General features: G+C 41.4%; 1 protein-coding gene across 1 annotated transcript in view; it reads right to left on the bottom strand.

Annotated features, from left to right (window-relative positions):
• The window catches only part of NSF (N-ethylmaleimide sensitive factor, vesicle fusing ATPase), a 303,795-nt gene that overhangs the window by 49,535 nt on the left and 236,750 nt on the right, over positions 1-17,510 (bottom strand). The window contains exons 17-18 of the mRNA XM_053699733.1: positions 4,355-4,434; positions 1,833-1,967 (exon numbers count right to left, since the gene is read on the bottom strand). Of these exons, the coding sequence (XP_053555708.1) occupies positions 1,833-1,967; positions 4,355-4,434 (215 nt within the window). The remainder of the gene's footprint in view (positions 1-1,832; positions 1,968-4,354; positions 4,435-17,510) is intronic.

Raw genomic sequence — 17,510 nt, 5'->3', positions numbered from 1 at the left:
GAGGCAAAGTTTAAAAACAGGTATGTGTGAGAGGTCGGGTATTTATAGGCTTTTGAGGTTTGGGAAACTTTAACCTCCTCCTGGTAGGAATGTATATCCCCATACCTAACAGCTTGTGGATCTTGCCACCTATATGGCTCTTGCCTGCACGTTACATCATCATGCACCATGTTATGAGATCTCAACATCCAAAGCATTGAGGGATATGCTTACAAATGGACAAACAGTGGCCTCCTCCCGACACAGCAAAAAGGTGGATGAACCCTTGTTGTTTTCTGCACTGAAGCAGTCAACATTTAGGATCATGGCTTGTTCACACTTTGGATGAAAAGTGTACTCATGACCGAGAAATGCGTTGTCTCAGCCCTTGTTATAAGTGTATTCATGGCAATTAATATTTGTGCACATAAAGTACTAGTGAATTATGAAAAGTGTTATTTTTGGTGACAAAAAGGAGTGAACAAAGACTGAAAATCCCAGTCAACAACATTTTTATAGGTCAGCAGCACTGTGCTTTGTTGTGTTGAGGAACAGACTCTATAAGACAGCTGTCCAAAAGCTAATTTATACAGCAAAGTTGGCTTTAAGTTATTAAATGTCATTTAGCAGTACACTATATGGCTAAACGTATGTAGACACAACTACTAATTACTGAGTTCAGCAACACACATTGCTAACAGGTGCATAAAATCAAGCACATACCCATGAAATCTCTATAGACAAACATTGACAGTAAAATGGGTCATAATGAAAAGCTGAATGACTTTAAACATGGCACTTTTACAGGATGCCAACTTTGTCAGTCAGTTTGTGAAATGACTGCCCTACTAGATGTGTAAGAGCTATTATTTTGAAGTAGAAGTGTCTAGCAGCAACAACAGCCCAGCCATAAATTGGCAGACAAAGAAAACTCACAGAGCAGGGTAGCGAAGTGTCAAAGCGTGTAGTGTGTAAATCCCCCCTATTATCTGTTGCATCACTCACTATAGAGTTCCAAACTGCCTCTGGAAGCAACATAAGCACAATAACTTTGTGTTGGTAGCTTCATAAATTGGGTTTCCACAGCAAAGCACATGCACATAAGCCACACATCAACATGTGCAAGCTGGAGAGGTGTAAAGCATGCTGCCACTGCATTCTGGAGCAGTTGAATGTGTTCTCTGGAATGATGAATCACGGTTCACTATCTGTAAGTAGGATGGAAGAATCAGAGTGTGGGGGATGCATAGTGCCTACTGTAAAGTTTGTAGAGGAGAGATAATGGTCTGGGACTGTACTTTTTTGGCTAGGGTCCTTAATTCCAGTTCAGGGCCATCTTATTATTATAGGATACAAAGACATTTCAGAAAATTGGGTGCTTTCAACTTTGTGGCAAGAGTTTGGGTAAGGCCATTTTCTGTTGCAACATGACTGTGCCCCTATGCACAAAGTGAGGTCCATGTAGACATGGTTTGATGAGTTTGGTCTAAATAACCTTAAGTAGCCTGCACAGAGCCCTGACCTCAACCCCACTGAACACACATTTGGGTTGAATCGGAATGTTGATTAGGAGCCAAACCTTCTTGTCCAACATCAATGCCTGACCTCACAAATGCGCTTTTGGCGGAATGAGCACAAATTCCCACAGAAACACTCCAAAATCTTGTGGATAGCATCCCATAAGAGTTGCAGCTTTTATAGCCCAGGGTTTTGGAATGGGATGTCCAACAACCTCATATAGGTGTAATGATCAAGTGTCTACATACCTTTGGCCATATAGTGTATTTTCAGCAATTTATTTCTAGCTGTAACAACATAAGACATACTTCTATAAATTACTATGATATTCTCACCTCTAGAGCCTCCATAAGGTGTTGAACTGTGCAGATGTTTGGTACATGAATAGTGGTGCTGAAGGCATCAAGCATTTCCATTTCTTGCAGGACATCTTTACGGCTGGTGGTGCCAATAATCAGAAGCTTACGGCCCTAAATGTAGGGGATATCAAATACTAAAGGTTAGTAATCTGTACAGGTATTATGAGGGATACCTTGGTGTAAGCATTCAACAGAAAAGTGTGACATTGAATCTCACAGCATAAAGTCATGTTGCAAAGTTAAAGGATAAAAAGCTCAAAAGAAAGATAATGTAATATTCATTCACAGAAAGGCTCATGATTATACTTAAAGGGACAGTAAAAACACAAATTTTTGTTGTTTAAAAAAGGTAGATAATACCCTTTATTACCGATTCCCCAATTTTGCATAACCAACACAGTTATAATAATATACTTTTTACCTTTGTGATAACCTCTATGGCTCTGCAAACTGCCCCCTTATTTCAGTTCTTTTGACAAACTTGCATTTTTAGCCAATCAGTGCCGACTCCTAGGAGCTTCACGTGCCTGAGCTCAATGTTATCTATATGAAACACATGAACTAACGCCCTCTAGTGGTGAAAAACTGTTGAAATGCTTTCAGATTAGAGGCAGTCTTCTAGGTCTAAGAAATTAGCACATGAACCTCCTAGATTTAACTTGCAACTAAGAATACCAAGAGAACAAAGCAAAATTGGTAATAAAAGTAATTTGGAAAGTTGTTTAAAATGACATGCCCTATTTAAATCATGAAATATTTTTTTTACTTTACTGTCCCTTTAATACAATCATAGAATGCCAACATGACCTTGGTATGAGAGTCTAGAAAATGAAAGAAATTAAAACCATTATAAAGGAAAATTAAATTTTCAATAAAAAATATCTTCATGATCAGACAAGGTTAACACACACACATTAGAGTCCTCTTCCCTCCACAAGACACCATCCCCTCTAGTCTACAGTTCAAAGTTTTGATGATCATCATCCCAATAGCATACCAGGATCTTACAATATGCTTACTGATGTTTGTATTCACAACATAGCTACCCAAAACTATAATTGCAACCTATCTTGATAAAATATTTTGAAAGGTGAGCTAATTGAAGACCAATCATAAAATAATTAAAAAAAGATCTTACAAAATGATATTTACAATCCAGAGATTGCAAATCTGAAAAGACATGGGGTGGGGAGCAGCATCAAATGATTCAAAATAAAAAAGATTATACACTAGATTTTTCTTTGCATAAATGTTTTGTAGATGATCCATTTATATAGCCCATCTGCCAGTGTTTTAGTAAAAATGTAGTTATTTTTAAATAACATTGTGCTGATTTTAAGACTCCTAACTAAGCCCCAAAATTTAAGATGTATACTGATGTATACAGACATCAGACTGCTTCTGTCTGGATAATGGATCTTTTCATATGCAGAGGAGGGGGAGGTTCTGCCCTCAGCCCCTTTCAGTGGGTGTCCCAGGCTTATTTCATTAACAGTGCTAAATTGGAAGCTTCTAAATACGTTTTTAAAAGGTTTTACACTTGATTTTTTATATCAGTACCTGTGCATATTATTCTTTATAGTATTGTCTATTACATGCACTTAAATGAAAATTGGCGTATACTGCCCCTTTAAATGGACATTAAACACTAAATACATGTTCTAAGTATAGCATTAAGATTATTTCCCTCTTCCCTGATCAAGGGTGCTGCCATGTTGAAATCTAGCTTTCACTGTATTCCAGTGCTGATGTGTTTGCACATGTGGAGCTGGCCTCTTTTAGATACCTGTTGCAAAAAACAGGTCCCAAAATAGTGCCACTCATTATTAGTGGGAGGTCCATGAAATGTATTTACGGTTCTTAAAGAAACATTAAACACTTAATTGAAAAAATCCTTAGCACCTCCTCTGTCCCCAAACAGCCATAAAGTTTGTGACAGATTCCTATTGCCCCTTATAACTCTTCATCTAACAGTACTCTTATGTAAGATATGGAGAACACAAAATGTGTATATATCCTGCGAGGCTCGCGTCTAAGATGCAGATAGAAAAATAAAAATAAAATGAAAAGTTATCTTTATGACTGGACCCTCATCAAGGTTCAGGAAGGTGTATATGGATGATTAGTGGTGTAAATGGTGCTAAGCGACTCCTATATTTGTTTTTATATATCAATTTTAAATATTATAAAGTATACCCTTTGGGTAAAAGCACAAATTTGAAACTTATCAAAAGTAGGAACTTTAATAGGTATCTAGATGTGATGATGAAGACAATGTCCACAATAAGTTCTAACCTTCCAACAATCCCGGGAGACTATACTTAATTGCCAAGCACTCTCTCTTTTGATCGGACATGAAGTAAGGATTATTAAACATGCAGTAGGATTTTTTTTATTTTGCTTTGATAAATATGACATTTTATGTTTTGTTCTTTCTTAAATTTAAATGGACAGTTAATGTTTAAAGTGTGAAAAAACAAATCATGGTGTTCTCCTACCTGGGGAGGAGCCTTTTTAAGGAGAACAAGCAGAGCCTGCAAGACCAAGTTGGAAAACCGAGGTCCTATTGGAACATAATCTGCATGAAAAATATAATAGGTTAGCTTTAGACAATAAAATCCTCTGATTTCTCCATATACCAGTTTATGTATAAAGTCTTAATTATTATTATGTAGAAACCTCATCTACAGTGATATATTAAAGGGTCATACTAATAAAAAAAACACACACACATTGTCTAATTTGATAGAACATGCCATTTTTAACACATGAAGCAGATGATTCAGTTACAGTGGATTAATAGTCAACACTTGAAATATAAGCAGACACTTTAAACAAATAATTGAACAGAAGAAATCGCTGAATCCTGCACACTTCCATCTACCACTAGCTATCAATATGAAAAGGCTGAGGATAAGATAAGATGCAGTAGTTGTGCCAGAAAGTTTTAGCCTTTGTGTCTTGTCCCTCACCACTGCATATCAAGCAGGAAATAATTAATTGCCACTGGTTCAGAATAAAAAAAACTGTGCATCATCATAAGGGAGGGTATAATAGACTAAAAACATGAATATAATATAAAAATATGGCATTATTATGAACAACAGCAAAATGTATTAATACAATTTAATTTTGAGAAAGATTGCAATGACATACATAGCTGAGCTGCCCAACATAGCTGAGCTGCATATTGGCAAGAGTCCATGAGCTAGTGACATATGGGATATACAATCCTACCAGGAGGGGCAAAGTTTCCCAAACCTCAAAATGCCTATAAATACACCCCTCACCACACCCACAATTCAGTTTAATGAATAGCTAAGCAGTGGGGTGATAAGAAAGGAGTAGAAAGCATCAACAAAGGAAATTTGGAAATAATTGTGCTTTATACAAAAAATCATAACCACCATAAAAAGGGTGGGCCTCATGGACTCTTGCCAATATGAAAGAAATTAATTTATCAGGTAAGTTCTTACATAAATTATGTTTTCTTTCATGTAATTGGCAAGAGTCCATGAGCTAGTGACATATGGGATATCAATACCCAAGATGTGGATCTTCCACTCAAGAGTCAATAGAGAGGGAGGGAATTAAAATAAAAACAGCCATATTCCGCTGAAAAAATTAATCCACAACCCAAAAAAATAAGTTTATTTTCATTTTTGAAAGAAAAAAACATAAATCAAAAGCAGAAGAATCAAACTGAAACAGCTGCCTGAAGAACTTTTCTACCAAAAACTGCTTCCGAAGAAGCAAATACATCAAAACGGTAGAATTTAGTAAAAGTATGCAAAGAGGACCAAGTTGCCGCTTTGCAAATCTGATCAACTGAAGCTTCATTCTTAAAAGCCCACGAAGTGGAGACCGATCTAGTAGAATGAGCTGTAATTCTCTGAGGTGGGGCCTGACCCGACTCCAAATAAGCTTGATGAATCAAAAGTTTCAACCAAGAAGCCAAGGAAATAGCAGAAGCCTTCTGACCTTTCCTAGGACCAGAAAATAAAACAAATAGACTGGAAGTCTTCCTGAAATTTTTAGTAGCTTCCACATAATATTTCAAAGCTCTTACCACATCTAAAGAATGTAAGGATCTCTCCAAAGAATTCTTAGGATTAGGACATAAAGAAGGGACAACAATTTCTCTACTAATGTTGTTAGAATTCACAACCTTAGGTAAAAATTGAAAAGAAGTCAGCAAAACTGCCTTATCCTGATGAAAAATCAAAAAAACATAATTTATGCTTACCTGATAAATTTATTTCTCTTGTAGTGTAGTCAGTCCACGGGTCATCCATTACTTATGGAATATATCTCTTCCTAACAGGAAGCTGCAAGAGGATCACCCAAGCAGAGCTGCTATATAGCTCCTCCCCTCACATGTCACATTCAGTCATTCGACCAAAGCAGACGAGAAAGGAGAAACCATAGGGTGCAGTGGTGACTGGAGTTTAATTAAAATTTAGATCTGCCTTAAAGACAGGGCGGGCCGTGGACTGACTACACTACAAGAGAAATAAATTTATCAGGTAAGCATAAATTATGTTTTCTCTTGTTAAGTGTAGTCAGTCCACGGGTCATCCATTACTTATGGAATACCAATACCAAAGCTAAAGTACACAGATGAAGGGAGGGACAAGGCAGGAACATTAAACAGAAGGAACCACTGCCTGAAGTACCTTTCTCCCAAAAATAGCCTCCGAAGAAGCAAAAGTGTCAAATTTGTAAAATTTTGAAAAGGTGTGAAGCGAAGACCAAGTCGCAGCCTTGCAAATCTGTTCAACAGAGGCCTCATTTTTAAAGGCCCAGGTGGAAGCCACAGCTCTAGTAGAATGAGCTGTAATCCTTTCAGGAGGCTGCTGTCCAGCAGTCTCATAGGCTAAACGTATTATGCTAAGAAGCCAAAAAGAGAGAGAGGTAGCCGAAGCCTTTTGACCTCTTCTCTGTCCAGAGTAAACGACAAACAGGGAAGAAGTTTGACGAAAATCTTTAGTTGCCTGCAAATAGAACTTCAGGGCACGGACTACGTCCAGATTATGCAAAAGTCGTTCCTTCTTTGAAGAAGGGTTAGGACACAGTGATGGAACAACAATCTCTTGATTGATATTCCTGTTAGTAACTACCTTAGGTAAGAACCCAGGTTTAGTACGCAGAACTACCTTGTCTGAATGAAAAATCAGATAAGGAGAATCACAATGTAAGGCAGATAACTCAGAGACTCTTCGAGCCGAGGAAATAGCCATCAAAAACAGAACCTTCCAGGATAACAGCTTGATATCAATGGAATGAAGGGGTTCAAATGGAACGCCTTGAAGAACATTAAGAACTAAGTTTAAGCTCCACGGCGGAGCAACAGTCTTAAACACAGGCTTAATCCTAGTTAAAGCCTGACAAAAAGCCTGAACGTCTGGAACTTCAGCCAGACATTTGTGTAGAAGAATAGACAGAGCAGAAATCTGTCCCTTTAACGAACTAGCAGATAAGCCTTTTTCTAAACCCTCTTGTAGAAAGGACAATATCCTAGGAATCCTAACCTTACTCCATGAGTAACTCTTGGATTCGCACCAATATAAATATTTACGCCATATCTTATGGTAAATTTTTCTGGTAACAGGCTTCCTAGCCTGTATTAAGGTATCAATAAACGACTCCGAGAAGCCACGCTTTGATAGAATCAAGCGTTCAATCTCCATTCAGTCAGCCTCAGAGAAATTAGATTTGGATGGTTGAAAGGACCCTGAATTAGAAGGTCCTGTCTCAGAGGCAGAGACCACGGTGGACAGGACGACATGTCCACTAGGTCTGCATACCAGGTCCTGCGTGGCCACGCAGGCGCTATCAGAATCACCGAAGCTCTCTCCTGTTTGATCTTGGCAATCAAACGAGGAAGCATCGGGAATGGTGGAAAGACATAAGCCATGTTGAAGACCCAAGGGGCTGTCAGGGCATCTATCAGCACCGCTCCCGGGTCCCTGGACCTGGATCCGTAACAAGGAAGCTTGGCGTTCTGGCGAGACGCCATGAGATCCAGATCTGGTTTGCCCCAACGATGAATCAGTTGAGCAAAGACCTCCGGATGAAGTTCCCACTCCCCCGGATGAAAAGTCTGGCGACTTAGAAAATCCGCCTCCCAGTTCTCCACGCCTGGGATGTAAATCGCTGACAGGTGGCAAGAGTGAGACTCTGCCCAGCGAATTATCTTTGAGACTTCCAACATCGCTAGGGAACTTCTGGTTCCCCCTTGATGGTTGATGTAAGCCACAGTCGTGATGTTGTCCGACTGAAATCTGATGAACCTCAGAGTTGCTAACTGAGGCCAAGCTAGGAGAGCATTGAATATTGCTCTTAATTCCAGAATATTTATTGGGAGGAGTTTCTCCTCCTGAGTCCATAATCCCTGAGCTTTCAGGGAGTTCCAGACTGCGCCCCAGCCTAGAAGGCTGGCGTCTGTTGTTACAATCGTCCAATCTGGCCTGCAAAAGGTCATCCCCTTGGACAGATGTGGCCGAGAAAGCCACCATAGAAGAGAATCTCTGGTCTCTTGATCCAGATTTAGTAGGGGGGACAAATCTGAGTAATCCCCGTTCCACTGACTTAGCATGCACAATTGCAGTGGTCTGAGATGCAGGCGCGCAAATGGTACTATGTCCATTGCCGCTACCATTAAGCCGATTACTTCCATGCACTGAGCTACTGACGGGTGTGGAATGGAATGAAGGACACGGCAAGCATTTAGAAGTTTTGATAACCTGGCCTCTGTCAGGTAAATTTTCATCTCTACAGAATCTTTAAGAGTCACCTAGAAAGGGAACCCTTGTAAGTGGTAATAGAGAACTCTTTTCCACGTTCACCTTCCACTCATGCGACCTCAGAAATGCCAGAACTATCTCTGTATGAGACTTGGCAGTTTGAAAACTTGACGCTTGTATCAGAATGTCGTCTAGGTACGGAGTCACCGCTATGCCTCGCGGTCTTAGTACCGCCAGAAGTGAGCCCAGAACTTTTGTAAAGATTCTTGGAGCCGTAGCTAATCCGAAGGGAAGAGCTACAAACTGGTAATGCCTGTCTAGGAAAGCAAATCTTAGGTACCGATAATGATCCTTGTGAATCGGTATGTGAAGGTAGGCATCCTTTAAGTCCACTGTGGTCATGTACTGACCCTCTTGGATCATGGGAAGGATGGTTCGAATAGTTTCCATTTTGAATGATGGAACTCTTAGAAATTTGTTTAGGATTTTTAAGTCCAAGATTGGTCTGAAGGTTCCCTCTTTCTTGGGAACCACAAATAGATTTGAATAGAATCCTTGCCCGTGTTCCGTCCGCGGAACTGGGTGGATCACCCCCATTAGTAAGAGGTCTTGTACACAGCGTAGAAACGCCTCTTTCTTTATTTGGTTTGCTGATAACCTTGAAAGATGAAATCTCCCTTGTGGAGGAGAAGTTTTGAAGTCCAGGAGATATCCCTGAGATATGGGATCCTGGACATCTCTTGCCCAAGCCTGGGCGAAGAGAGAAAGTCTGCCCCCCACTAGATCCGTTTCCGGATAGGGGGCCCTCTCTTCATGCTGTCTTGGGGGCAGCAGCAGGTTTCTTGGCCTGCTTGCCCTTGTTCCAGGACTGGTTAACTTTCCAGCCCTGCCTGTAACGAGCAACAGCTCCTTCCTGTTTTGGAGCGGAGGAAGTTGATGCTGCTCCTGCCTTGAAGTTACGAAAGGCACGAAAATTAGACTGTTTGGCCTTTGATTTGGCCCTGTCCTGAGGTAGAGCATGGCCCTTACCTCCCGTAATGTCAGCTATAATTTCTTTCAAGCCGGGCCCGAATAAGGTCTGCCCTTTGAAAGGAATATTAAGCAATTTAGATTTAGAAGTCACGTCAGCTGACCAGGATTTAAGCCATAGCGCTCTGCGCGCTTGGATGGCGAATCCGGAGTTCTTAGCCGTAAGTTTGGTTAAATGTACGACGGCATCAGAAACAAATGCGTTAGCTAGCTTAAGTGCTTTAAGCTTGTTCATAATTTCATCCAATGGAGCTGTGCGAATGGCCTCTTCCAGAGACTCAAACCAGAATGCCGCCGCAGCAGTGACAGGCGCAATGCATGCAAGGGGCTGTAAGATAAAACCTTGTTGAACAAACATTTTCTTAAGGTAACCCTCTAATTTCTTATCCATTGGATCTGAAAAGGCACAACTATCCTCCACCGGGATAGTGGTACGCTTAGCTAAAGTAGAAACTGCTCCCTCCACCTTAGGGACCGTCTGCCATAAGTCTCGTGTGGTGGCGTCTATAGGAAACATTTTCCTAAATATGGGAGGAGGGGAAAAAGGTACACCAGGTCTATCCCACTCCTTGCTAATAATCTCTGTAAGCCTTTTAGGTATAGGAAACACGTCAGTACACACCGGTACCGCATAGTATCTATCCAACCTACATAATTTTTCTGGAATTGCAACCGTGTTACAATCATTCAGAGCCGCTAATACCTCCCCTAGCAATATGCAGAGGTTCTCAAGCTTAAATTTAAAATTAGAAATCTCTGAATCCAGTCTCCCTGGATCAGATCCGTCACCCACAGAATGAAGCTCTCCGTCTTCATGTTCTGCAAACTGTGACGCAGTATCTGACATGGCTCTCACCTCATCCGCGCGCTCTGTCCTTAACCCAGAGCTATCGCGCTTGCCTCTTAATTCTGGCAATTTAGATAATACTTCTGTCATAAGAGTAGCCATGTCTTGCAAAGTGATTTGTAAGGGCCTCCCTGATGTACTTGGCGCCACAAAATCACGCACCTCCTGAGCGGGAGGCGAATGTACTGACACGTGAGGAGAGTTAGTCGGCATAACTTCCCCCTCGTTGTCTGGTGATAATTTCTTTACATGTAAAGATTGACTTTTATTTAAAGTAACATCAATGCAATTAGTACACAAATTTCTATTGGGCTCCACATTGGCCTTTAAACATAGTGAACAAAGAGATTCATCTGTGTCAGACATGTTTAAACAGACTAGCAATGAGACTAGCAAGCTTGGAAATACTTTTCTAAATAAATTTACAAGCAATATAAAAAACGCTACAAAAAGCTGTCACAGTTGAAATAACAATGAACCAAAATAGTTATAGCAACCAATTTTTCACAGTAAATGTATTAAGTTAGCAAAGGATTGCACCCACCAGCAAATGGATGATTAACCCCTTAATACCCAAAAACGGATAACAATTTAATAATTAACGTTTTTCTCACAGTCAAAACACACTGTCACAGGTCTGCTGTGACTGATTACCTCCCTGAAAATGAATTTCGAAGACCCCTGAGCTCTCTAGAGACGATCTGGATCATGGAGGATGAAGTAGACAGATTGTGACTGAATTTTTACTGCGCAAAAAAGCGCTAAAATAGGCCCCTCCCACTCATATTACAACAGTGGGGAAGCTCAGATAACTGTTTCTATGCAGAAAACAAAGATGGCCATGTGGTAAAAATCATGCCCCAATAAGTTTTATCACCAAGTACCTCACAAAAAACGATTAACATACCAGTAAACGTTTTAAACATACATTTGAAAAGTTATGAATTGTTATTAATAAGCCTGCTACCAGTCGCTTTTACTGCAGTTAAGGCTCATACATTATTTCAGTATTAACAGTATTTTCAGAGTCAATTCCATTCCTTAGAAAAATACATTCAGTGTACACACTCTCATCAGCCTAATACCAGTCGCTATCACTGCATTTAAGGCTGAACTTACTTTACATTGGTATCAGCAGTATTTTCTCAGTCAATTCCATTCCTCAGAAAAATAATTTACTGCACATACCTCATTTGCAGAGGGGCCCTGCATGCTATTCCCCTTCTCTGAAGTTACCTCACTCCTCAGATGAGAACAGCCAGTGGATCTTAGTTACGTCTGCTAAGATCATAGAAAACGCAGGCAGATTCTTCTCCTAATGCTGCCTGAGAACAAACAGCACACTCCGGTGCCATTTAAAATAACAAACTTTTGATTGTAGAAATAAACTAAGTTAAAAAACACCACAGACCTCTCACAGCGACCTATCTTTAGTTAGGCTGCAAGAGAATGACTGAATGTGACATGTGAGGGGAGGAGCTATATAGCAGCTCTGCTTGGGTGATCCTCTTGCAGCTTCCTGTTAGGAAGAGATATATTCCATAAGTAATGGATGACCCGTGGACTGACTACACTTAACAAGAGAAAGGAGACTCACAAGAAAGAGCAGATAACTCAGAAACTCTTCTTGCAGAAGAGATGGCCAAAAGAAACAACACTTTCCAAGAAAGTAGTTTAATGTCAAAAGAATGCATAGGTTCAAATGGAGGAGCCTGTAAAGCCTTCAGAAACAAATTAAGACTCCAAGGAGGAGAAATTGACTTAATGACAGGCTTAATACGAATTAAAGCCTGTACAAAATAGTGTATATCAGGAAGTATAGCAATCTTTCTGTGAAATAAAACAGAAAGAGCAGAGATTTGTCCTTTCTAGGAACTTGCAGACAAACCCTTATCCAAACCATCCTGAGGAAACTGTAAAATTCTAGGAATTCTAAAAGAATGCCAGGAGAATTTATGAGAAGAACACCATGAAATGTAAGTCTTCCAAACTCTATAATAAATCTTTCTAGAGACAGATTTACAAGCTTGTAATATAGTATTAATCACTGAGTCAGAAAAACCTCTATGACTCAGAACTAAGCGTTCAATTTCCATACCTTCAAATTTAATGATTTGAAATCCTGATGGAAAAACGGACCTTGAGATAGTAGGTCCGGCCGTAACGGAAGTGGCCAAGGCGGGCAACTGGACATCCGAAGCAGATCCGCATACCAAAACCTGTGTGGCTATGCTGGAGCCACCAGCATCACAAAAGACTGTTCCATGATGATCTTGGAGATCACTCTTGGAAGGAGAACTAGAGGCGGGAAGATGTAAGCAGGATGATAACACCAAGGAAGTGTCAGCGCATCAACTGCTTCCGCCTGCAAATCCCTGGACCTGGACAGGTATCTGGGAAGTTTCTTGTTTAGATGAGAGGCCATGAGATCTATCTCTGGAAGACCCCACATCTGAACAATCTGAGAAAACACATCTGGATGGAGAGACCACTCCCCTGGATGTAAAGTCTGGCGGCTGAGATAATCCACCTCCCAATTGTCTACACCTGGGATCTGCACCGCAGAGATTAGACAGGAGCTGGATTCCGCCCAAGCAAGTATCCAAGATACTTCTTTCATAGCTTGAGGACTGTGAGTCCCACCCTGATGATTGACATAAGCCACAGTTGTGATATTGTCTGTCTGAAAACATATGAACGGTTCTCTCTTTAGCAGAGGCCAGAACTGAAGAGCCCTGAGAATTGCACAGAGTTCTAAAATATTTATTGGTAATCTCGCCTCTTGAGATTTCCAAACCCCTTGTGCTGTCAGAGATCCCCAAACAGCTCCCCAACCTGAAAGACTTGCATCTGTTGAGATCACAGTCCAGGATGGCCGAACAAAAGAAGCCCCTTGAACCAAACGATGGTGATCTATCCACCATGTCAGAGAGTGTCGTACATTGGGATTCAAGGATATTAATTGTGATATATTTGTATAATCCCTGCACCATTGATTCAGCATACAAAGCTGTAGAGGTCTCATGTGAAAACGAGCAAAGGGGATCGCGTCCGATGCTGCAGTCATGAGACCTAAAACTTCCATGCACATAGCTACTGAAGGGAATGACTGAGACTGAAGGTGCCGGCATGCTGCGACCAATTTTAAACGTCTCTTATCTGTTAGAGACAGAGTCATGGACACTGAATCTATCTGGAAGCCTAAAAAGGTGACTCGTCTGAGGAATCAATCTTTTTGGTAAATTGATCCTCCAACCATGTTTCCGAAGAAACAACACTAGTTGATTTGTGTGAGATTCTAAAGTACGTAAAGACTGAGCTAGTACCAAGATATCGTCCAAATAAGGAAACACCGCAATACCCAGTTCTCTGATTACAGATTGTAGGGCACCCAGAACATTTGAAAAGATTCTTGGAGCTGTTGTTAGGCCAAATGGAAGAGCAACAAATTGGTAATGCTTGTCTAGAAAAGAGAATCTCAGAAACAGATAGTGTTCTGGATGAATCGGAATATGAAGGTATGCATCCTGCACGTCTATTGTGGACATATAATGTCCTTGCTGAACAAAAGGCAGAATAGTCCTTATAGTCACCATCTTGAAAGTTGGTACTCTTACATAATGATTCAAAATTTTCAGATCCAGAACTGGTCTGAATAAATTTTCTCTCTTTGGTACAATGAGTAGGTTGGAATAAAACCCCAAGCCTTGTTCCTGAGGAGGAACTGGCATGATTACCCCTGAAGACTCCAGGTCTGAAACACACATCAGAAAAGCCTGAGCTTTTACTGGATTTACAGGGATACGTGAGAGAAAACATAATTTTTGCTTACCTGATAAATTCCTTTCTCCTGTAGTGTAGTCAGTCCACGGGTCATCATTACTTCTGGGATATTAACTCCTCCCCAACAGGAAGTGCAAGAGGATCACCCAAGCAGAGCTGCTATATAGCTCCTCCCCTCTACGTCACACCCAGTCATTCGACCGAGAACCAAACGAGAAAGGAGAAACTATAGGGTGCAGTGGTGACTGGAGTATAATTTAAAAATTTAGACCTGCCATAAAAAACAGGGCGGGCCGTGGACTGACTACACTACAGGAGAAAGGAATTTATCAGGTAAGCATAAATTATGTTTTCTTCTGTTAAGTGTAGTCAGTTCACGGGTCATCATTACTTCTGGGATACCAATACCAAAGCTAAAGTGCACGGATGACGGGAGGGACAGGCAGGATCTTTATACGGAAGGGACCACTGCCTGAAGAACCTTTCTCCCAAAAACAGCCTCCGAAGAAGCAAAAGTGTCAAATTTGTAAAATTTGGAAAAAGTATGAAGAGAAGACCAAGTTGCAGCCTTGCAAATCTGTTCAACAGATGCCTCATTCTTAAATGCCCAAGTGGAAGCCACAGCTCTAGTAGAATGAGCTGTAATTCTTTCAGGAGGCTGCTGTCCAGCAGTCTCATAGGCTAAACGTATTATGCTACGAAGCCAAAAAGAGAGAGAGGTAGCAGAAGCTTTTTGACCTCTCCTCTGTCCAGAATAAACGACAAACAGGGAAGAAGTTTGGCGAAAATCTTTAGTTGCCTGTAAATAAAATTTCAGGGCACGAACTACATCCAAATTGTGTAGAAGTCGTTCCTTCTTTGAAGAAGGGTTAGGACACAATGATGGGACAACAATCTCCTGATTGATATTCCTATTAGTGACTACCTTAGGTAAGAACCCAGGTTTAGTACGCAGAACTACCTTGTCTGAATGAAAAATCAGATAAGGAGAATCACAATGTAAGGCCGATAACTCAGAGACTCTTCGAGCCGAGGAAATAGCCATTAAAAACAGAACTTTCCAAGATAACAGCTTGATATCAATGGAATGAAGGGGTTCAAACGGAACACCCTGTAAAACGTTAAGAACTAAGTTTAAGCTCCACGGCGGAGCAACAGTTTTAAACACAGGCTTAATCCTGGCCAAAGCCTGACAAAAAGCCTGAACGTCTGGAACTTCTGACAGACGTTTGTGTAAAAGGATGGACAGAGCTGAGATCTGTCCCTTTAAGGAACTAGCAGATAAACCCTTTTCTAAACCCTCTTGTAGAAAGGACAATATCCTAGGAATCCTAACCTTACTCCATGAGTAACTCTTGGATTCGCACCAATGTAAGTATTTACGCCATATTTTATGGTAAATCTTTCTGGTAACAGGTTTCCTAGCCTGTATTAAGGTATCAATTACTGACTCCGAAAATCCACGCTTTGATAAAATCAAGCGTTCAATTTCCAAGCAGTCAGCTTCAGAGAAATTAGATTTTGATGTTTGAAAGGACCCTGAATTAGAAGGTCCTGTCTCAGAGGCAGAGACCAAGGTAGACAGGATGACATGTCCACTAGATCTGCATACCAGGTCCTGCGTGGCCACGCAGGCGCTATTAGAATCACCGATGCTCTCTCCTGTTTGATCCTGGCAATCAATCGAGGAAGCATCGGGAAGGGTGGAAACACATAGGCCATCCCGAAGGTCCAAGGTGCTGTCAAAGCATCTACCAGGACCGCTCCCGGGTCCCTGGACCTGGACCCGTAACAAGGAAGCTTGGCGTTCTGGCGAGACGCCATGAGATCTATCTCTGGTTTGCCCCAAAGTCGAAGTATTTGGGCAAAGACCTCCGGATGAAGTTCCCACTCCCCCGGATGAAAAGTCTGACGACTTAGGAAATCCGCCTCCCAGTTCTCCACTCCAGGAATGTGGATCGCTGACAGGTGGCAAGAGTGAGACTCTGCCCAGCGAATTATCTTTGATACTTCCATCATCGCTAGGGAGCTTCTTGTCCCTCCTTGATGGTTGATGTAAGCTACAGTCGTGATGTTGTCCGACTGAAACCTGATGAACCCCCGAGTTGTTAACTGAGGCCAAGCCAGAAGGGCATTGAGAACTGCTCTCAATTCCAGAATGTTTATTGGAAGGAGACTCCTCCTGAGTCCATGATCCCTGAGCCTTCAGGGAATTCCAGACAGCGCCCCAACCTAGTAGGCTGGCGTCTGTTGTTACAATTGTCCAATCTGGTCTGCTGAATGGCATCCCCCTGGACAGATGTGGCCGAGAGAGCCACCATAGAAGAGAATTTCTGGTCTCTTGGTCCAGATTCAGAATAGGGGACAAATCTGAGTAATCCCCATTCCACTGACTTAGCATGCACAATTGCAGCGGTCTGAGATGTAGGCGTGCAAAGGGTACTATGTCCATTGCCGCTACCATTAAGCCGATTACCTCCATGCATTGAGCCACAGACGGGTGTTGAATGGAATGAAGGACACGGCAAGCATTTTGAAGCTTTGTCAACCTGCCTTCTGTCAGGTAGATCTTCATTTCTACAGAATCTATAAGAGTCCCCAAGAAGGGAACTCTTGTGAGTGGAAAGAGAGAAGTTTTCTCTTCGTTCACCTTCCACCCATGCGACCTTAGAAATGCCAGTACTAACTCTGTATGAGACTTGGCAGTTTGAAAGCTTGACGCTTGTATCAGAATGTCGTCTAGGTACGGAGCCACCGAAATTCCTCGCGGTCTTAGTACCGCCAGAAGAGCGCCCAGAACCTTTGTGAAGATTCTTGGAGCCGTAGCCAATCCGAATGGAAGAGCTACAAACTGGTAATGCCTGTCTAGGAAGGCAAACCTTAGATACCGGTAATGATCTTTGTGAATCGGTATGTGAAGGTAAGCGTCCTTTAAATCCACTGTGGTCATGTACTGACCCTTTTGGATCATGGGTAAGATTGTCCGAATAGTTTCCATTTTGAACGATGGAACTCTTAGGAATTTGTTTAAGATCTTTAAATCCAAGATTGGTCTGAAGGTTCCTTCTTTCTTGGGAACCACAAACAGATTTGAGTAAAACCCCTGTCCGTGCTCCGACCGCGGAACCGGGTGGATCACTCCCATTAGCAAAAGATCTTGTACACAGCGTAGAAACGCCTCTTTCTTTATTTGGTTTGTTGACAACCTTGAAAGATGAAATCTCCCTTTTGGGGGAGAGATTTTGAAGT

The sequence above is a fragment of the Bombina bombina genome, chromosome 1, assembly GCF_027579735.1.
Source record: "Bombina bombina isolate aBomBom1 chromosome 1, aBomBom1.pri, whole genome shotgun sequence".
In the NCBI taxonomy this organism is placed as follows: domain Eukaryota; kingdom Metazoa; phylum Chordata; class Amphibia; order Anura; family Bombinatoridae; genus Bombina; species Bombina bombina.
This window is presented reverse-complemented; position numbering and strand designations above follow the sequence as displayed.